This window comes from Erpetoichthys calabaricus, chromosome 2 (genome assembly GCF_900747795.2).
Source record: "Erpetoichthys calabaricus chromosome 2, fErpCal1.3, whole genome shotgun sequence".
Lineage (NCBI taxonomy): Eukaryota > Metazoa > Chordata > Cladistia > Polypteriformes > Polypteridae > Erpetoichthys > Erpetoichthys calabaricus.
This window is the reverse complement of record NC_041395.2, coordinates 349,888,115-349,910,035: the sequence shown is the minus strand read 5'-3', so window position 1 is coordinate 349,910,035 and position 21,921 is coordinate 349,888,115. Positions and strand designations below refer to the sequence as shown.

The window sequence follows — 21,921 nt, the reverse complement described above, 5'->3', positions numbered from 1 at the left end:
CCTGAGTGAAAACTCGAAAATGTTGGTTCGTGCAAAGCCTTTCATACTTTATAAGACTTTTGTGAAGTGATATTTAAAAATGGATGAAACAACATCACTCCTCCGTTTGCCTTCAGCTCATGTTGATCCTTCTTTTGCAGCCCCGAATCTGGTCACAGTCAGTGGATGTGCTTCACTTAGCGCCTGTAACAATATGGCCTCCATTGGAGCTTACTTTGGGGTGCCTTCGAGTGCCAGTGCCAGCTGCTGCACAGGACCGCTCTGCAACCAGGCCTCCCCAGGTAAGATAACTGTGGTTGATCTTTGAGTTGTCATCTTTATATTGCAAATCTGTCTTTGATTGATTACCTTCCATTGTTGTTCTTCCATAAACTAAATAACTGAGATGGCGACTAAATAACTTCAAAAATGTGGAAAATAGCAGAAATAAGGAAACACTTTCAGTCAAAAGTCTGGAACCAAGCAAATTTTTTTGAGACGTCTGATGTGTGACTGATCCAACTTATGCCACCCTGCATTAGACAACTGGATGTATTGTCGGTGTTATGGGCCCCATGAGTGGGCCACAGCAACAAAAATGATAGAGCAGTAAATCCTGAAGTGTATGCGAGCGTCTCCTCCACCAGAGGATGAGTTATGTTAAACGGGGAAGTCTGGAACTGAACTCCACTGACCATCGATGGTGCTGTACCTCCGGGTGTTTGGCCCTGAAGTCCGTTGTCTGCGGAGTACAGGAAAAGTGAAGCAACAATGAAATCACACAGCCTTCAGTCTGTCGTCCATGTTGCGTCTCTTTAATTGCATTTAATAAAGTCATCATAACCCTGCATGTATATTTCACCATTTCAGATCCAGAGTTTCCCCCACCATTGGATTTAACAGTATAAAGTCCATCAGAATTACACTTGCTATTCTACATTCACATTTTCAGGTGTGTCCTCATTTCACCAAGAGTCACATTAGACAGGGTGGCATACATACACCCAGGTACACAAGTAGCCACTGGGCGATATAAGACAAGATTACAGGAATACTCTACTTAAAGTCAGCTGTCTGACAACACTCTGGGTCAGAACATTTGTCCTGGATTGGATTTGTTTCTTATTGTAGAATTGTTTTTCAAATAACATTCCTAAAGGTATGAAACAACTGCATTAATCATGAGCCAAAAATCTTCAATATAACTCCATCATGTTTCAATACCTTCATAAACTAACTGTTTCATATTCAAACATGTACAGTATAAAATAATACAGCAGTCACAAACATCTCCATCATTGTGTAATTTGTTTGCACTTCATACAGTTTACAAAATTTCCATCTAACAAGAGTACCAAGTGTTTAGGAGCCAAGTGAATATTTACAAAGCCTGAGGAGTGTCATTCACGTTACTGTCGTCTACCTGACGTGAAGCGGCGGTCTCTGCACTTCAGCACCTTGCAGCCTGAATTATTCTAATTTATCGCATACTAACCTGTGGAGTACAGGTCATGTGGAACAGCAATGAATTCACACGGCTTTCAGTCCGTCATCCAAGTTGTGTCTGAGGGGCGGCCAGACCCCAACAGAACCACTTCAGTGTAAAACATTCCTACCGATTGCTGCTCCTTTCCACAGCCCATTTTCATGATCCACTCCACAAACATGAACTGATTGTTTCCCACATATCATCACGTGGGTGATTTATTAGAATAGCCAAAAATAAATTATTGTGGCCATATATTTTCTCAATAGTTTTTGAGTGCACCACATCATCATACAGTAGATGTGATCAGCCCTGCATCATCAAGGTGAATGACTCTCTTGAACTCACCTCAAACATCTCACACCTGTCATGTGATTGCTCTAGCATGGTTAAAATTTTAAAAGAAGTTCAATTGTGAGACCCCTTTGATATCTTTATGAGTTATGATGGTTGACCCATCATGGTTGCTTTATGTGGGTTGATTTAATCTTTTCATTTTAGATATTTGCATGGGTAACACTGCTGACTCCTGCATGTGTGCTAAAATCAGTGCAGTTGGACACAAGATTTGTCATGCAGACGGTCACAGCAGTAGTTACTCATCATTATACATTCTGGCCTATAGGGGGCACTCCAGCTACCCAAACCCGACACAGACAGACACAGGCATAAGTTCAGGAGCACAACACGTGCCTTTTATTTGGTTGTGGGAAACTCTTCCTACACAAGCGTTTCTCAATACAGCAAAAACAGTACAATAAGCACACACAGCAAAGCCTTTTCTTTTTTCTTTTTCTTTCCCTCTCTTTCTTTCTCTTCATCTCCGCCACTTCCTTCCTCCAGCGAGTTTCATCCCTCTTCCTCCCCACTCTGGACGTGGAGCTCTGGCAGCTTATTTTGTATTGCACCCGAGAGTTCTTCCGGTGTCCTGTAAGCCTGGTCCAGAACCATGACAGAGTAGGGCTCAGCAGTACCTGCAGCATCCCATGGCAGCACCCCCAGAACCCAACAGGGCTGAGCCAATAAACTCAAACTTCCAGCATACCCTGTGGGAATCCTTGGCACTGCAACACCTCAGGTGGGCTGCTATCTAGCAATCTGGGGAGTGATAATGTCATGAGTGTGCTTTCTCCCTCAGTCCTTCAACTAACAATGCATCCTGGCCAGGCAAGGGCACCAGTCGTCCACCACAACATCTAAAAAGGATGAAAGCCATCACATTGAGCCCTTCTGATGCTCCATCAATGTGGAGGGACACATCCCATTGTTCCCAAAATTAAAAGGAGAAGGAGAACTAGAGAATGATCCTGGACCACTTTGAAATTTGTGATGTGAAGCATTATTAGAACATTAGAAGAGTGTGGATGAGAGCAGACCTTTCAAACCACAAAGAAAGCTAATTGTATTCACCAAAAAAATAAAACATTAATTTGAAATTTGAGTAAAATGCCTAATTCTCTTTGTAATGTTAAATGTATAATTCACCTCTAAATCTCTATTTGCCTTAACTCCAAAGGTTCATCTCCCCCTCAGTTGCTATCCTCTCTGTACAGCCCAAAGGTGGAGAGGAATTATGGAAAGAATGGGACTATGCGATGAAACGCAGTCTAAGCTAGAAATGGGTCAAAGACAAAAGGATGTTCATCCAAAAGGAAAACCCTGAACAAAAGCTGAAAGTCAAAGGGGATTGCTATTAGATCAAAAACCTGAATTTGAAAAGTTATGCGCACACGTTCTTGGTCTTTATCCAAATCACATGTCCTCAGTGATCCGTCATGCCATTATTTAGATACTTGTGCTGATGACAACAGAACTATTGGTGTAAGGAACCGCAGTAACAGGGACCAGCATCTGAACAATGAGGATCTCAAAACGGCAGCACGATAACAAAGGAATAATAACAAAAATAAATAATGCTATTTCAAGGGGCAACATACAATTAATCTGAGCATCCAGGGAGGTTCTTGAACACCCCAAACTCATGTAGGACTTTTGAAAAGAAAATGGATTTCCTTGGAAATATTTTTCTTTAAACGTATTGCTCATAACACTCTGGCCTTCCTTTGTTCTTTCTTTTTGTAAACATGGAGACCAAAACTGCTCCCAGTACTCCAGATGAGGCCTCACTTGTGTGTTATGTAGCTTAAGGATAACCACCCTTGAAGTGCCCTTCACATGTCAGGGCACTATATGACCTAACTCTCTATATTTCCTTATGCTAAACTACATCTGCCGTAATCCTGCCCATTTTCTGCCAGGTCCCTGTAATGATTTACTGTAGCAGATTCCCATTCCTCCTAGTTTGATATCAGATGTTCTTATTCAGATTGTTTACATCTCTTAAAAACAGCAGCATCCCCAGAACTGACCCCTCTGGACCCCTTTGCATAATTCATTAAAGGTCTTCCCCCCATAATTTCATCACACACCAATGCATTCATCTCCACACTGCGCCTTGAGCTCCCACTTCTTCAAGTTTGATCTTGAGCCTCTCTTTCTGTAAATCCTCATCAATGATGTCCTCTGCACCTCTCTGAGATTTTGCTTTTTCATCAGTTCCAGCACAGTAATGAAACAAGGCGATCTCATCTGACCCACGGCTCACTACATAGCACACCTTTTCTTCACATGTGATGCGTCATCTTCTCCTTCATTGTTTCTTCAGTTGTCTCACACATGATGCATGTTAAGCTCACTGACCTGTGGTTACCCTGGTCGATCCCATGTCCCTTTTTATCTGATGACGTGACATCTACTTACCTCCAGAGTTTTCTCTCTGCACTCGCTCGTCTCCTTTAGGACTCCATAATGAATGTTATGTGCTGATTTGTTAGATTCCAGCCCAACTTCATAATCCCTCTGTCCCTTTTTGTCAGTCCCTGTGACTACTGGAGATTATCGACTTCCTTACACGAGTAAACAACTGAAAATGGTCCAACCACTAATGATTGTCATTTGTCCAGCCAAAATGACTCCTGAAAGTGGAATTGTGCTTTTATTGTTTTTAGACCCCTCATTGAAGCCTCTTTGATTTTGACAGCATCAAATTCTTTGGTCTGCTACACCTGCTCCAGCTCCAGCCCCGGCTCGTGTGCCCAGCTCTCAGTCTGTAGTCCTCCATTCACCACCTGTGGGAGTTTTGCTGTCCAGCTTGTTCAAAGTAAGTTGATTTGAGGCCTTTCAAGACTGACTGGCACTTTATTTCACTTCTGATCCATTCTTTCCATGGTGGGTGGCCACTCTTTGTTGATGTTTTTTTGTTCTTGTACTATTTCTAAGGTTTTGTTGCAATTCAGTGTTTCCATTTACTTTGAGCCAACAGGAGGGGAGGGAGTACTGGGGAGGCATATGTGTAGGCTAGTCGAGGAGTGTTTAAACTAGGGAATGGGGGGGGCAGGGAGTTTAGGACAGGCCAGGTGTAGATCTATACATGGAAGAACAACCAATGGGGTAGAAATAAAAATGTACAGTAATGTAAATTCTAAGCAAACATTTAAATGTAGAAGGAGCAACACATTAAAAATAGCTTGACGTAATGTTAGAAAAATCAAAAATAAGGTACAAGAGTTGGAGTTGTATGTAGCAGAGCATAATTATGATATTATAGCAATAACGGAAACCTGGCTAAATAACAAAGATGGGAATGAGTGTAACATAGAGGGATACACAATTATTAGGAAACAGGATTTAAATGTAAGTCCTTTTCACTTGGACGATGAGCCCCATCTTAGTGAGGACGTGTGGCTTTGCCTGGGAAATATTAGGGAAAGAGGTCTTATTGTAGGAGTGTGTCATAGACCACCCAATTCAGACAGTCATTTCAACACACATCTTGTTAGTAATATCAAAAAGGCAAGTTTACAGGGAGATATTATAGTCACTGGGGGACTTTAATTATTTGAATATTAACTGGGATAACCTTGCAGATGGAGGAGCACAAGAGCAGGTGTTTTTAGAAGTAATCAATGACTGTTTTATAAGACAGCACGTTAAAGCACCAACACGGGGTGAAGCCTGTCTGGATTTAGTATTTTGTAATAATCAGGATAGAATTGAGGGTGTAGAGGTGATTGAACCACTAGGGTCATGTGACCATAATGTAATACAATTCTCTGTATTTTGTAAAAGTACAGATGCAAAGACTAAAATTGTTAAGTTGAACTTTGGTAGGCTAATTTTGAGCAGATGCGACAAAGTCTAAGTAGGACAGACTGGTATAAGCTTTTAAGTGTGGAGACAGTCGAGGAGCAGTGGAACAGGTTTAAAAATGTAATGCAGGACAGATACAGACCTAAACTTGGAATTCATAGGACATTTAAAAAAACTCGTAGAACGTATGAGAACATGAGGGCAACCATTAAGAAGAATATCAGGGAGGCTAAAAGACAGTTGGAGAGGAATAGAGCAGATAAGGTGAAAGACGACCCTAAGAGATTTTTTAAATAGTAAGAGAAGTCAAGGAGGAGGTGAAGTGCATCAGAAATTAAGGGGAATTAAAAGATACAGACAGTGAAATAGCGGATGCCCTAAACTCACATTTTTCTGAGGTCTTCACAAGTGAGAAAGTGGATAACCTCCCAGCGGTAACAGGGACTACTAAGGAGGTACTGAGGGATTTGGAAATTGTAGAGGGAGAAGAGCTGTGAGGATTAAATAGGCTGAAATCAAACAAATCACCAGGAGCAGATAATATTTATCCTCGTGTTCTTAAGGAGGCTAGTGAGTACATATATAAACCCTTGACGCATATTTTTAGGAAGTCACTGCGCACTGGAGAGATTCCGAAGGACTGGAAAATGGCAAATATCATCCCATTATATAAAAAGGGTGACAGGGCAGATCCAAGCAACTATAGGCCAGTAAGCTTAACATGAAACATCACAGGAAAATTAATGGAAGGAATTATTAAGGATAAGATTGAGTAACACCTGGTAAGGACAGGACAGTCAGTGTGGGGTCAGAAGAGGGAGGTCGTGTTTTACTAACATGCTGGAATTCTATGAGGAGGCAACAAAAGGATACGATCAGAGTGGAGCAGATGATATTATTTATCTGGACTTTCAGAAAGCATTTGATAAGGTGCCACATGAGAGGTTGGGCATCAAATTAAAAGAAGTGGGAGTTCAGGGTGATGTTTTTAGATGGGTACAGAATTGGCTCAGACACAGGAAGCAGAGGGTGATGGTGCGAGGAACCTCATCAGAACTGGCCAATGTTAAGAGTGGTGACCAGCAGGGGGTCAGTGCTAGGGCCACTGCTATTTTTAATATCTATAAATGATTTAGATAGGAATATAAGTAACAAGCTGGTTAAGTTTGCAGATGATACCAAGATAGGTGGATTAGCAGATAATTTGGAATCAGTTATATCATCACAGAAGGACTTGGACAGCAGACAGGCTTGAGCAGATTTGTGGCAGATGAAATTTAATGTCAGTAAATGTAAAGAATTACACATAGGAAGTAAAAATGTGAGGTTGGAATACACAATGGGCGGTCAGAAAATCGAGAGTACACCTTATAAGAAGGATTTAGGAGTCATAGTGGACTCTAAGCTATTGACCTGCAGTCAGTGTTCAGAAGCCTTTAAGAAGGCTCACAGACTGTCAGGTCATATAGCGCCTTGAGATGTGGAGCACAAGTCACAGGAGGTTCTGCTCAAGCTTTATAACACACTGGTGAGGCCTCGTCTGAAGTCCTGGGGGCAGTTTTGGTCTCCAGGCTAGAAAAAGTACATAGCAGCACTAGAAAAGGTCCAGAGAAGAGCAACTGGGCTGATTCCAGGGCTACAGGGGTTGAATTATGAGGAAAGATTAAAAGAGCTGAGCCTTTACAGTTTAAGGAAAAGAAGATTAAGAGGTGACATGACTGAAGTGTTTAAAATTATGCAGGGAATTAGTACAGCGGATCGAGACTGTGACTTTAAAATGAGTTCATCAAGAACAAGAGGACACAGCTGGACACTTGTGAAGGGTAAATTTCGCACAAACGTTAGGAAGTTTTTCTTTACACAAAGAACGATAGACACTTGGAATAAGCTACCAAGTAGTGTGGTAGACAGTAAGACTTTGGGGACTTTCAAAACTCGACTGGATGTTTTTTGAAAGAAATAAGTGGAGAGGACTGGCGAGCTTTGTTGGGCTGAATGGCCTGTTCTTGTCTAGAGTGTTCGAATGTTCTAATGTCAGATGTCCTCTCATGGCCACTGCTGGAATGCCTGTGCTCTTGGACCTGTGCATCCCCTCCAATGGATTTGTGACGTTCAGGTCTAATGCCGTGCAGTGTCAGCACTCGTGGGTTTGAGCAGACTGGCCCTCAAGCCCCTTCTGTTCTGATTCCACAGTTTTTACTTTATTTCACATCAAAAGTGGTCCTTGTGAACATGTTTGTTGTGCATCGAGGGCTTTAGTTAGATGATGAAGTTAATTCTGTTGTTGTCTTTTACTTTCGATTTTGTGTTGGCACTTAATGTCTGATTTTTATGGTTAAGCCTGACCTTCTACAACTGAATAGGAAAGCGATGTTCTGTGTTATCTCAGGCTGGAGGAATGCAATTCTCTTTATGAGGATGTGTTTTCAGAAGCTGTAATCGTACAGTAAGCCCACCAGGCCTACGCCTGCCCACCTTTTCATGCTATCTGGTTGTCATGTGACAGTACAAGGGGCTGATTCCATTGGGGTCGTGCTTTGTTATTTTCACTTCATTAGGTTGTGTTGTGTTACTGTAAAAATGACAGCAGCCCAATGGATGGCACCTTCTTTGATGGCAGACCACCCTAATGGACACATCATGTGGGATTGCCCATCCACTGCCTTTCTAACCAACTTGCATACTTTTCAGCTGGAAGTTGTTTTTTTGAGCGTATTAATTTGTGTATTTAACTGTAAATTAGGTCAGGTGACAGGCTTGGCACTGCTCTGGCTATTCCATATGCTGCTGTGTGGGGTGCCTACTGCCATTTTGTTGATGTCATTTCACTGACCTGTCCAGCAAGAGATTCTGAGAAAAGCTGCTCCTTGAACACCAACCTTGGGCTCCATTCTGGTGGGATGAGGAGAGCAGAACGATGACGAAGATGTCCGAGATCTAATGAAAGTGCCGTGTGGATGTGAGCGTGCGGATCTGGGATGTTTATGTGTCTGTGCTGCCTGTGCCACTGCTGAAGTCGCCTCCATCATAGCCCCTCTGCTCAAGCAGCCCACTCATTTTGCTATTTTAAAGGCTTCGTTCTGGGCTACTTCTGCCTCTCACATTTATCTTGTTACTTAGCCTACTAAAGTTGCTTCTTTCTCTTTCTCTGTGTGTGCCATGGCCTCTTAGTGACACTGAGATGGTATGTGAATGGTTGGCTCAAAACACTCCTTATTGCTCCTTAACTGTTTGTCTCTTTGTAGATGGGACATCAACGACTCAGTATTTACAGACCTGCGCCACCCCACAAACCTGCAATGTTCCCTTATCCATCAGCATCGGACTGTTTAGTGCCACCGCCTTCTCCCAGTGCTGCACGTCAAGTCTCTGCAACCTTGTCAACTCAGTCCAAGGTAACAGACAGCCATGCCAGCACCGTTCATCCACCTTATGGAGGTCTTTCTTGTGTTGATGATATTTAGCCCGCCTTTATCAGCTGTTTCTTCTCCAGATAACATCTCTCACACTTCTTCAACTCATGTCCTCTGTTTTGTCAGCCAGTGCTCAGTAATGCTCTCTTGGGCATCACAAGAGTCCTTGGAGCTGGTCTCTTCTCCCTGTACTCCTCCGATTCCTTTCTCATCTGGTGACATGACGGCCAGTTTGTCTCTCTGTGGACATCTTCTTGTTTTGCACATTTTTCTGTCTCCCCATCCAGGATGAATAATTTCCCTTCTCTTTCTTGAACCTACAAGACAAATAATTGGGGGCTCATGTATGGGGAAAGGTTTTTTATGGAATCTTCTCTAAAATAATGAGAAATGTTAGGCATCTCCTGACACGGCACGGCAGGTTCTTCAAGGCACTGCAGGGTGACATCCAGGCAGCCACAGCACACGACGTCACAGGCTGCCAGTAGCGGGGTTCAACACCACAGCCTCAGGGATGGAAGTCCAAAGCCTTAACCACTGTGCCTGCTTTATTTTCATGCATTTTGTTTAAATTGATAAGAACTGCACCCTGCGGTCAGTGACAATATCTGGTAACTGCAGACCACAAGGTGAGCCACATTTTGTGTGACTTTTAGCAATTTCAGATACGGCAAGTCAATGACTGACCAGCATTAGAGCCTCAGTAGATTGACGTGACTGCTCCTTTGGTCTCCCAGCACCACGAAGTCCACCGAGTCCCTTCTTTCCTTGACCCACCTGGTATGGTCCCTGAACCAGACTTTGGAATAACCTCCAAAATTAATTAGATCAGCTGACTCCATTCATTCCTTTAAAAAATGACAACTGAAAACTCATCTGTTTTAACAGCTTTTAACTTGACCTTCTAACAACTGGGCTGCCACTTGGATGGTGGAAAGTTGCATATTCCTGCTGCACTGGAGTGAAATTCGGACTCGGCCACGTCAAACCATACGTACCCTTTCATACCTTACCTGCCTCCTCACTCAAACTCCACAAAAAAGACATGCAAGATGAAAGGTTAAAAAAAAAAGAAGAAGAAATATATGAGAAAAGAATGAAAATACAACGAAGAGAAATCCCCGTCTTCCCCAATTCCGATGCAAGTGTACATATATGCAGTGTTAGAGACGGAACAACAAACAAAGAAAATAAAAAACCTGGACGTGGCCCCAGCCTCCCTTGTCTTGAATAGAACATATAGATATATATATATATATATATATATTGTGACAGATAGGGGGCGCTCTCGCTCCCTTGAACCCTCGGATCAGACGCCAGACACCAGATAAAAGTCCAACAATTGTTTTTATTTGGACAATAATGTGCACAAAGCGCCCTCCACTCCACTATTCTCATAAACCAACACAATAATCAATAAACAATAACAATCCTCCACTCCCAGACGCGTTGCCACCCTTCCTCCCGACTCAGCTCGCCTGATCTCTCACAGTCTCTTATAGTCCTTGACCCGGAAGTGCTTCTGAACCCTCAGTCCATGTGACTTCCTAGCACTTCTGGGTCAGATCAAAACTCTTCTTTTTCATCCCAGAAGTACGTCATTTCCTCCGTTGCTGTGACTAAGACGTACTTCTGGGTTATAGGTAAAGCAGAAGTCTCTGGGCCTCCCTGCAGCACCCCCTGGCGGCCCTGATGTTATCCAGCAGGGCTGTACAGGAAAACTCCAATGTCCATGATGCCCTGTTGTAATTCGGGGCTCCTCCACGCTGCAGGGAAGGCTCCATCTGGCAGCTTGGGGGTATTGGCTGGGATGAACGGCCGGCCATATCCCACAATATAAATTACAAAATGACATACAAACATTCATAAACACAGAAAAAGTCCAACAAACAGGAACAGCAGAGATGTGAAATGGATGAAAGTTGGCCAAGTCCCACATAATGAAAATGAAGGAGAATTTGAATTCAGACAGTGCTATTTCGAGGTAGGAATCAGCACAGTCTCACCGTTGACTCCTGATTAGCTGACCGTCAGCCGTGGGAAGTGGAAGATGGAAAAGTCCTAAACGCCTTACCATCTTGTGTAGCCAGGTAAAGAGCGATGGTCTGTGGATGCCCTCGATGCAAGAAGAGCTGTGTTTGATTTGATGATTCACCGTTGTCTGATGCCTTCTCCTTACTGTTTCCTCTCTCATTCAAAATACGGCGCCCTAAACCATTCTTTACACCACAGGAACGGCCATCTCCAAAAGGGTCAAGTGCCGTGCTTGGCGACTCCCCCTCCTGTTGCTGTGAGGAAGCCCTTCTTCAGGTATCTATTTTCTACATGAAAAGACCAAACAAACACAACACTTATGTACATATACTGGACAAACATGATGGACATTTCATTTAGCCTAACATTCTGCCCTTTCTGTCAGTTCACCTCTCTGTCCAGATGCTCAGGCTCGTTTGTGTGTGTTAAATTACAAATTATGTTATTTGTGTCAGACATTTCTTTTAGAACTGAGCTTAGTATTTTACTCTGGTCTATTTTTTTTCTTTTATACTATTTAATGCTTTTTGTATATCCTATACTTATCTGTACTATGCAGAAAATATTTGTATCCAACATTACATATACCATGCTGTTTAAATAAGTGCCTTGAGCATGGGAAAGGTGCTATACAAATCAAATGTATTATTATTATTATTATTATTATACAAGTGAAGGCCAGGCTCGGACCCTCACGCCAGCATCACCAGCATCATCTTCTTCAGTTCAGTTCAGTTCACTTGACAACTTGACATCCATCCATCCATCCATTATCCAACCCACTGAATCCGAACACAGGGTCACGGGGGTCTGCTGGAGCCAATCCCAGCCAACACAGGGCACAAGGCAGGAACCAATCCCGGGCAGGGTGCCAACCCACCGCAGGACACACACAAACACACCCACTCACCAAGCACACACTAGGGACAATTTAGAATCGCCAATCCACCTAACCTGCATGTCTTTGGACTGTGGGAGGAAACCGGAGCGCCCGGAGGAAACCCACGCAGACACGGGGAGAACATGCAAACTCCACGCAGGGAGGACCCGGGAAGCGAACCCAGGTCCCCAGGTCTCCCAACTGCGAGGCAGCAGCGCTACCCACTGCGCCACCGTGCCGCCCCTTACATGACGTTCCTCACTTCCTATACCATACGAATACACTGCAGCTTCCTTGTGTCCCTGCGGTCAGTGGTCAGTGACCCTGCTTGTTCCAGCGCTCAGTGAGGTGGGAGCACAGGGGGACAATACAAGAAACTGAACGCATGATGCGAGTTTGTGGGACTTCCCGGGTAAGGCCCTGGCTGCAGAGATTCCTTGCATTGTGAGGTTTCCGTTTTCAGGCAGGTTGTCTCATTTCGAACAGCTCAGAAGAATGATATGTATGCAAACAAAATCTGGCGGGCCTTAATCACTTATTCCACCATTACTGCTACTCATTAACAGGCCTGTCGCAGTTTTTGCCCTGCGGTGAGTGCTGTCGTTGTTTGGTTGGGATTTTTGTAGAGAAAACAGAAAGTTGTAAAAGACGTTAAACAATGTACTGCTAACCAGTCAGGCAGAGGCCCCCAAGGCTCTGATTCAATGAATGACAAGACGATCCATGAAATCTTATTGCTTTGTGAGTCCTTTGACCCATAAAGATCGTGACCGTCTTGTCTTACTGGTGATTCTTCATTTGTCCTTTCAGCATTTACACCGCCTTCAGGTACCCTGCAGTGCTATGGGGGAGTAAACCAGCAGAGCAATGTGACATGCAGGAACATTGAGGACCACTGCTTCACCATCACAAGTGAGTAGAAACAGCAAGAAAAAGGCAAACCTCCTCTGCCTCTGCATCTCAAACGGGCAGGGAGAAAACCCAAGGGGGGCAAAATGTACAAAATACAGCAGGGACTGAAAAGCACACCAAATATGGCAGGCCATGGTGAAAATAACAACATGGTGCCAATTGGTAAACCCTTCAGTCCTCCCTCACTCGACTGTCTCCTCAGTCTGCCTTCATTTCTTTTGTAGTGTCAAATGTGCCTACAATCAGTGGATGTGCTTCACAAAGCGTCTGTGCCAATATGGCCACCACTGGAGCTTACTTTGGATTGCCCTCAAATGTGACCGCCAGCTGCTGCACAGGATCGTTTTGCAACCGTGCCAACCCTGGTAAGATAGCCGTCATTGATCTTCATGTTTTCAAGTTTTACCCTTCAGAATTGTTCTGCCTTTACTTCTTGTTCATCATGGACGTTCCCACATACTTCACAGATACACCTACTGGTCAAATCAAAATGACATTTGTTAGATTAATCAGGCATCGTCTTCTTTCTCTTCTTCTTCATCTCTTCATGCTACTGTATGGGATCAGTGTGCCTGATCAACCCTCATCTTAAATATTTCGGCAATTCACAGATTTTGACTCACCCTGAAAGTTTCCACATAGCTGGCTTCTTCTTTCTTCTCTCCATATCAGTTTTCACCCTCAGGCTCAAGGGGAAGGTGAAGACAGAACATGAATAGATTTACAATAAAATGATATTGAGAGGTTTTGGTGAGTTCCAGCTTAACGCGCCTAAAGCAGAGACATGTCTAATTAGAGATGGTGGCCAAGTTGTCTGGGTGGCTAAGGTGTTGTGTGGTAAGGTTAAAGGTTGTTACTTCAGTCCTCACCATTTGACTTGTCGTACGTGTCATGTTGCCAGCCTGGAAAGAAGCCTGTGAAGTTGAGTGTTTATTACACACCTCAGGTGGGATACACTGTGCCCCTCTAACCAACCTGACAGGAGGCCAAACCCAAGATGAAGGTCATGAGAGCAGCAGCCTTCTTGGGTACAACTGATGACCACCTTGTGGTGTCAAGTTCAATGACCCATCGTTGGGCCACACTCTCAACTGCAAATCTTGGAGGACAAAGGGGGTACCAGCTTCAGGACAACTGGAACTAGAGGCTGGCAGGTATTGAAGCCAAAGTGGAGTCTTTGTGGGGTTTCATGTGTCTGGGTGGCTTTGATAACTGCTTGAGAAGTTCCGGATTTCTGAATTTGTGGTTTTTTTTGTTCAGTGAGGCAAATCTAAATGAAGACCAAGAGGTCAACTCCTCTGGTCCACTTCATGCGATACCTTATTCAGATGACTTCTAAAAACTCACCAGTGCTTTTCTAAATGGAAGTTCTTGAAATTTCAGACATTTGAAGTATTTCAACAGTAATTAAAGTCTCCTCTCATTTTATGCAAAAACACACCTAAAGGGAATGTGAATGTCATACACATGCAGGTGCTCATCACTTGGTGCTTTATCTATCAATGGGTTTCCTGAAGAACGTCTTCAAACCGCTGATGAGTGTCATCTGACTGGCCTTAAAGCTCCAAGGATTTTGAAATGTGGACTTATGCTTTTGTTGGTCTCAGAGCCCTAAATGAAGCCTCTTTTTTGTTGACAGTGTCAAATTCTACAGTGTGCTACACCTGCTCCAGTTCCAGCCCCGGCTCGTGTGCTCGGTTCTCCGTCTGTAGTCCTTCATTCACCACCTGTGGGAGTTTTGCGGTGCAACTTGTGGAAAGTAAGTAAGTTTGGTCCTTTCAGGCCTGAAGCGTGGACTATAACACAAATGGCCTGCTCTGCTTGACTGCCGCTTTATTCCACTTCTTTAGATTGGGCTCAGTGTGGTGAGTGAAGGGGGTCTGCTTGCATTGTGTGTGTTTTTAGCTTTCTTTACTTTTAGGGTTGGTTGCATTTCAGACTTTCCATTTGCTTTGAGCCAACAGTGAAAATGAAAGTTGGTTGTCCTTCAGTGGCCATTGCTACTGTATTATCGTGGTATTTCCCTCTACTTACCCTTTACCCATTTTCGTTAAGTGTACTCATTAAATTCGTTACAGGGTTGGTCTAAAGTCGCTCTTTAAGATTAGCACACACATACATAGATATATGCATACACACAGACCCTCACCACAAAAGTAACCTTATGAAAGACGTATACACACAGCACGTTATTCCCCAGCACTTTAATCCACACAAGTACCGTATGAATAACACAAGCGCAGTCTGCTTTCCTGAGTACTCCAAGAGACTTACTTATGATTGGCTCAACATCCCTGCCTACAGGCCATTTGTCAACCAGTGAATGTTTTACTTTAACGTACCGTTCATTAAAGGATAGAGCTCTTTGTCCGCAGCTCAGTAGTAAACCTTGTAGTTAACCTTGCAGCTCGGATCATATCATCGCCATGTCTTCCTCTTTTTGTTTGAACAGATGTTTTAAAAGTGAGGTACAATTCGGGAAGAGGATATGTTTTGAAGCTCCTATGTAAAAGTGTGACTGTGCCCCTTCAAGAAGAGATAAGTGGCACTTAAGTAAAATGGAGAACAAGACATAAACATTTAGTAGACTCCATGAAGTTTAAAAGTCAGTGCTGTAGTGGGGCTGCTTCGAGTGTTCTGTTAATCTGTGGTCTTTTGTGCAACATGCTGCTGTGTGTGTCAACGGCATGGGGTCACCTCAAAGCTATAAATTGCATGTGTGCTTAACCTGGCGGCTGGGCTTTGCTCTCGACCCAAGGAGGTGTCTGCCATGGCTCCTTATCCAAGCAGCCTCTTCATTTCTTAGTATTTTAATGGCTTCCACCTCTCAGGTTCACCCTATTTGTCCCCGATACTTGGCTATCCTGAGACTGTTTTCCCATTGAAGTGACCAGCAACCCTCAACTTTTCTTTCTGCATGTGATTTCAATAACACAGAATGCCAGACAAAGCCACATTTTATGTTTTTATTGCCAAAACTCAAAGATGGCATTGTTGGCCGCCTAACTGTCAGACACTAAAGCTCCTCCACTGTTGTCTCTCTCTATAGATGGCGTGTCCAGCACACAGTATTTTCAGAGCTGCGCCTATCCAGGAATCTGCAATTCCCCCTTGTCCTTCAACTATGGGATCGTCAGCGCCAGCGTCAATGCCCAGTGCTGTACAACAAGCCTCTGCAACCTGGTGAATTCAGTAACAGGTAACAGTCAGCCATGATGCCACCTTTTGTCCTCCTTCTTGCATGTCTTTGCTCCTTTGTCTCCGTGATGTTTAGCATGTGTGTAATTTTGTGTGAATTGCTTCTTCTCCACTGATGTCCCTTATCTTGTCATTCAGCAAACCATCTGGGACATCCTGGGGGCAGCACAGTAGCACCAGGGACAAGAGTGTGGAGCTGGTCTGTTCTCCCTGTACTCATCCAAACTTTTCCCCTGCAGTCCAGTGACTTGTCACCTAAAATGTCAGCTGGTGGCTGTGTCGGGGTGAGGGCAGACTCTTGTCTTGCACCCTTTGGTGTGTGCGACGGCACAAGCTGATTGCTGTCTGTGGTGCGAGTTTTTCGTCTGTCCATTGTGATTTTTCCTTTTTGTTTCTTCCACGTCATAAAGATATTCAGGTGGTGGTGAAACCTTAAATCTGGTGCGCATGTGCCCACCAGGAAAGTGCCATTCAATTGATTCTTGGTCACTGCATGCCAGCTGGATGCTGTTAGGTACACTTTGACCTTTTAGGGGGTTAAACTAGTTTAGAAAAGGAATGGGCTGTTGACTCACCCGATGTGTGAGTGCCCCCTTTACATCTACTGAATGACGAATTCTAAACAAAATTTCATGAGACAGAAAAAGAGATGGACAGTGATCAAAAGTAGGGTCACATGGGACTGGAAACCAGCAGCACTGGTTACAAGGCAGGAAACAGCCCTGGTCAAGGTGCCAGTCCATTGAGTGCCCAGCCACACACCCATACTCACTCACTCACTCACCTCCAAACTAAACCCAATCTGCACATCTGCAAGGAGAAGGACCCACGGCAGCATAGAGAGGATGGACAAACTCCACAGAACAAGGCAAGTGGACCAGTCAGCCCTGCCAGCTGCACAGCCTCCACTGCCTACTGGAGTAACTGGGCACAGAAGTCGGGTCCTGGTCTTTTTATCAATGATGGGCCCACATCACGCCATGTCAGCTCTGGACAGAAAGCTCATCACGTGTGCCAGATGCACTGGGCATGCTGGTGCAATCTAGGAAATGGCCTGCACCAGATATGCAAAACCAACAAAGTGAAGAGAATGCAGACATTCATTCTTTCAAGTTTTGCCTTTTTCTGACCCAAAGTGGCAACCATTCCTGTTGAGACTGTCACATGTCTCCATTTTAAATACAAAAATGATACTGTGAATAAATGGGGGACAAAAAAGCAACAGTTACCACCATCTCCTCTCCTGTCTGGTCTTTATTCTGGTATTCTGAGTGGGCTGACCTCACCACTCCAAACCCCAGCGGCACTCTGAAGAAATGACCTGGGCCTCATGTATAAACGGTGCATACGCCCATTTCCATGCTCACATTGCAATGTATAAAACCTAAACTTGGCGTAAAACCACGCACATTTTCACGCCAGCTAAATCCTTGGTGTACACAAGTTCTCCGCTCGGTTTTGCAAACAAGTGTGGTTTCCCTTTCTTTATTAGATCCACATTTCTGACATGGCTTTACCATATCCATCAACATTAACCACATATTGTTTATTAGTTTAAGGCATCTGATTGTAATTAACCTGTAACAATATAATGGTCCACGGAATGGCCAAACTATTCCAAATTCCATAGCTGCTTTAGCATTGTTACTCCCACTGCACCTTCTTCTTCTTCTTCTTCTATCAGCTGCTCCCATTAGGGGTTGCCACAGCAGATCATCTTTTTCCATATTACTCTCACTGCACCACTCAGAGTATTTATATCACTGTATCTGAGTGAGGAATCACAGCTCAGCAGCAGATTGGAAAAAGAATTATTGGGATACAGCATCAAGCATACACTGCCTCAGCCATGCACACAGTCTATTTGAACTGTTCTCATACATTATGGCAAACGCTTCAGAGCCTTTCCTGTTCTGACCTCGCAGTTCAGAAACAGTTTCATTCCAAGAACTATAAACGCAAGTGCTCCTTGTAGAACTGTTTGTACAATCACCTCACTGTAAACTTGCGATACAGTTATAATATTGCACAACCTGAGCCACTTTATAAAGTGTGTATTTACGTATGATGACGATATTATTTTTAAGATGAAATGAAGCAAAATATGTTTATTATATTATACAGATAAAATGTTAACATCACTTAAATAATCTATATTGTTAATAATTAAACATGTGAGGACACGGTGTTGCAGTGCTAGCGAGGAGCTGGCGCCCTGTTCATGGATTGTTCCTGCCTCGCACTGTATGCTTGTTGGGGCTGGCACGACACTGGAAAGATAGACGGATAGAATAATTAAACATGTACTATGAAGATATTTCAATGTTCCTTAAATGTTTTGAAGAATCAGCGTTCTAAGCTTACAGATGGCTTGACTTCTGTTACAGAGCTGATTGTGTGACGATTGGGTATTTGGAGAAAGAAAAGGAAGAACAGGAATTGGGGATTAGTACATTTGAAAGAGACAGTACTGCTGCAGTACTGTGGCCAGTCTTTCCTCCTCTCAGTTCAGCTTTTTGCATTTCTGTGATTTTGTCGTTCTTATATTTTAGTGTCTCCAGAAGCTCCGAATTCTAAGACCTGCTATGTTGGAGTAAACGGCGCCATCCAGGGGATTGTCCAATGTAAAGGCAGTGAGACCCTTTGCTTCACAATTGGACGTAAGTAGCGCTTAACATGTCCTGACCTTGGAGGGTGGTGACCACAAGTGCTGACAATCAAGTGTGAAAGTTCACACGTGGATCACATGTCCATCACCCGTGCATCACATGTGCATCGTGGGCTAATCCTGTTTACACCGTTTCAAGGAGAGAGAGGAGAAGTGAAAACAAGTCAGAGCACATCATCATGTTTTAGGGCAAAAAACAACTCGCTGTTAGGGGCCACTGGGGACAAGCAGTGGACCATAGCAGAGCTCTAGATATCAAGGTGGTGGAGAAGGTAGGCCACCAACAGATCTCCAACTATATCCTTAAAGTGGATTTTTGAAAAGTCTGAAGGACTGGAGGCTGGTAAATGATAGCCCATGTGATAAAAAGCACGTTGAACACATTCAGTTCCTCGAGGATAATGTTAAGAATTACTTGCCACCATTTTGTACACTGCGACTCGTAATTCTCATCTTACATTAGATGAAGGCATCAATGTCCCATTCCCTTATTGTGAGTGAGATAGGATTCTTCAGGTTGAGGTTAGGGTGATCACAAGACATGACCTGCACAGCGGTGAAGCCCCTTCAAAAAGATGTCAGGGGGATTAACAATTAGCAAAGATTTTATTCCAATAAGGTCTAAGCAGAGAAATCCCCAAAGTATCTAATGAAGACTTTCAGTTTTGAAAGGAGCCAAAGCTGATAAGATGTGTGTGAGCTACAGTCAGCTGCTCTGAAACAATTTATGCTCAAGATAATGAAGAGCTTCTTTTTTAAAGACGTGACTTATATTCAAATGTTAAAATCTCACTGGCAGGCATCATTGCCAATGCTGTACAAAACTGTCAAGGGGTGCCCAATGTCAAAAGCGCTGGGGGTGCAGCTTACAGACTGCAGGCTGTGTAGCCCCCAATGTTGATGTCATTCTGCACATTTTCTCTGGCAGGACTGTGTGGGTCATCGGTGGTTTGTATGGTCAGAGAACACAACGCTGGTATTACTTTCTTGTTGTGTATTATTATTATTATTTTTGTGTTTTTTAATTTCCCATTTTGTTTTTACCGTGAGCACCACCATTTTCTGACATTGGGGTGTGGCTTTGATTGTCTCGTTGTGATGTCATTAATGTGGCGCTTTATACGCCAGCACCACCTGCGGAGTACACCTGCAGAGAGAAAGAGTGAGTTTGAACAGGAGTTTATGTCATTCATAGTGTGGTTGACTGGGGTCATGCACGTCCCAAATATAAATGATGGGGTCCCAAACCAGTCACCCCCATTTAACAAAAATCAGTGAAAAGGGCTGCTCTGTGCGTTAGTGCACATAACAAAAGACGACAGGTAAACAAATGATTCTGACTGCGAGGAGGTCCGCACTGCGCTGCGATTTGCTCAAAACTGCTGCAGGCTTTATAGGCCGAGAGCCAGAGGGGGCGGAGTCAACTGCCTTCTCGGTGCTGCAGAGGGAAGGGAAGAGGAGAAGGTTAGCGTGAGCGTCCCCTCTTGATCCGGGGTGGTAGTACCTGCTTCAGATGGGCCCAGAGGATGACCCACAGACAGCCTGCTTGACAGCACTTAAACGATGTCAGCTTTCTGTTGGCTGAGGTTCTCGTTTTACATTTTGGGTTTAGTCGTTTGATTCTTGCCTTCCACTTTGGACTCCTGCTGATTTTCAGCGCATTTTTCATATCCTGGTCATTTTACGTTGCCTTCCGGCCCACCAGTGAGATTGTGTGGAGCACCAATCAAGGGAGGCTACACGAAAGCTGTATAGTGAGGCCTCATCCGGAGTGCTGTGTGGCCTCCATATTACAAAAAGACAGAGCAGCGCTGGAGAAAATGTGCAGAGGACAGCAACTGAGGAGGGCGGGCTGAAGGAGCCAAACCAGACGGCAGTTAGGAAGAGCAGGACTGATGTGTCTGACTGAAGTAGCCCAGTGGATCCCAGCTGTGATCCTAAAATGAGTGTGGGGATGCAGTTAGAAACTTGTGAAGGGCACATTTTGCACAAATCTTAGAAAGTATTTCTTTACACAGAGAACTGCAGGCGCAGATTAAATGGCCAAGCAGCGTGATGGAGAGCTGGACTTTCAGAAGCTTTAAAATCGGATTCTGTGGTATTTTGGCAAATTGAGGTGAATTGGATCGGTGAGAGTTGTTGGGCTGACTGGACTGTTCTCATCAGGATTGCTTGATGGCTGTAATGGGGTCTTTAGTTCAAACAATATGGCGAACGTTCATGAGGAGGTCGGTAACATCAACTCTTCTCTGTCCTTTTCAGTGGCAAGCGCAGGAACGGTCAGAGGATGCACTTCACAGGGTGTCTGTGACAATTACGCCACAGTCATTGGCTTCTTTGGTGACACCCCGACAACAAACCCCATCTGCTGCAGTGGAAATTTATGCAATAGCAGCTGGAGGCCAAGATGGAGTCCCATTTTGTTTCTGCTTCTGCTGACGGCGATGACCTTCTTCTACTGAATTGGCACAGATCAAAGTTGATCAAGGAAGGCTGGCGTCTTTCACCTGGCACCCCACTGATTCTGCTCTCTGCACTGTTTCATTTGACTTGTCGTGTAATTAATTACTTTTAAAATTTGTGACTTTTTGTGTTTGTGCAGTCTGTAAAAGGCACCACATTAAATAAAAATGAACCATAAACACTGAATAAAAAACAAAAGGCTAAATCTGAAGGGTCACAAAAACCTTTGAGGCCTAACAGGACATGTAATGGTAGTAGAAGATGGCAACGTGGCGTGTGTGACTGAGAGTGTGTCCTATGTGTGTCCTGATCAGGGTGACCTGCTCGACACCATTGCACCAGCTAAGATAGGAAGAAGGCCTTTGTCTTTGTAGACGGGGGGGTACCTGTAAAGCAGACCTCCCACTGTCCCTCAGGGTCCATATACATGCCTTGGAGTGTCCCTGTCACTGTATGGACAGGATCAGGTATCTCTGGCACCTGCTGGGCAGCTTGTTCTCAAGTTCAGTAGCTTCTGAAGACAAGATGAGACCTTCTGGAATCTGCACTGTAGGAGGTGCCATGTAATCCTTTAAGCAGCGGTTAGTCCGCTTCCTGATTCCCAGAGCCATCGGCTTTGTAGTGTTTCTGCTGCCGTGAATCTCTTATGTCATTTCAACTCAATCTCAAGTTAGATACATTTCTGAAAGGAGCAGAATGTTGCTGACTCCATGCCAGTCCATCATTAGACTACACTTTG

At 44.0% G+C, this 21,921-nt stretch overlaps 1 protein-coding gene across 1 annotated transcript in view; it reads left to right on the top strand.

Moving 5' to 3' along the window:
* LOC114647425 (uncharacterized) overlaps positions 1–21,361 on the top strand; it is a 32,957-nt gene extending 11,596 nt beyond the window's left edge. The window contains exons 5-13 of the mRNA XM_051922414.1: positions 141–281; positions 4,506–4,625; positions 8,860–9,009; positions 12,752–12,853; positions 13,078–13,218; positions 14,493–14,612; positions 15,903–16,052; positions 18,604–18,711; positions 20,982–21,361. Coding sequence (XP_051778374.1) covers positions 141–281; positions 4,506–4,625; positions 8,860–9,009; positions 12,752–12,853; positions 13,078–13,218; positions 14,493–14,612; positions 15,903–16,052; positions 18,604–18,711; positions 20,982–21,181 — 1,232 coding nt within the window. The 3' untranslated portion in view covers positions 21,182–21,361. The remainder of the gene's footprint in view (positions 1–140; positions 282–4,505; positions 4,626–8,859; positions 9,010–12,751; positions 12,854–13,077; positions 13,219–14,492; positions 14,613–15,902; positions 16,053–18,603; positions 18,712–20,981) is intronic.
* Positions 21,362–21,921: the final 560 nt, after the last annotated feature.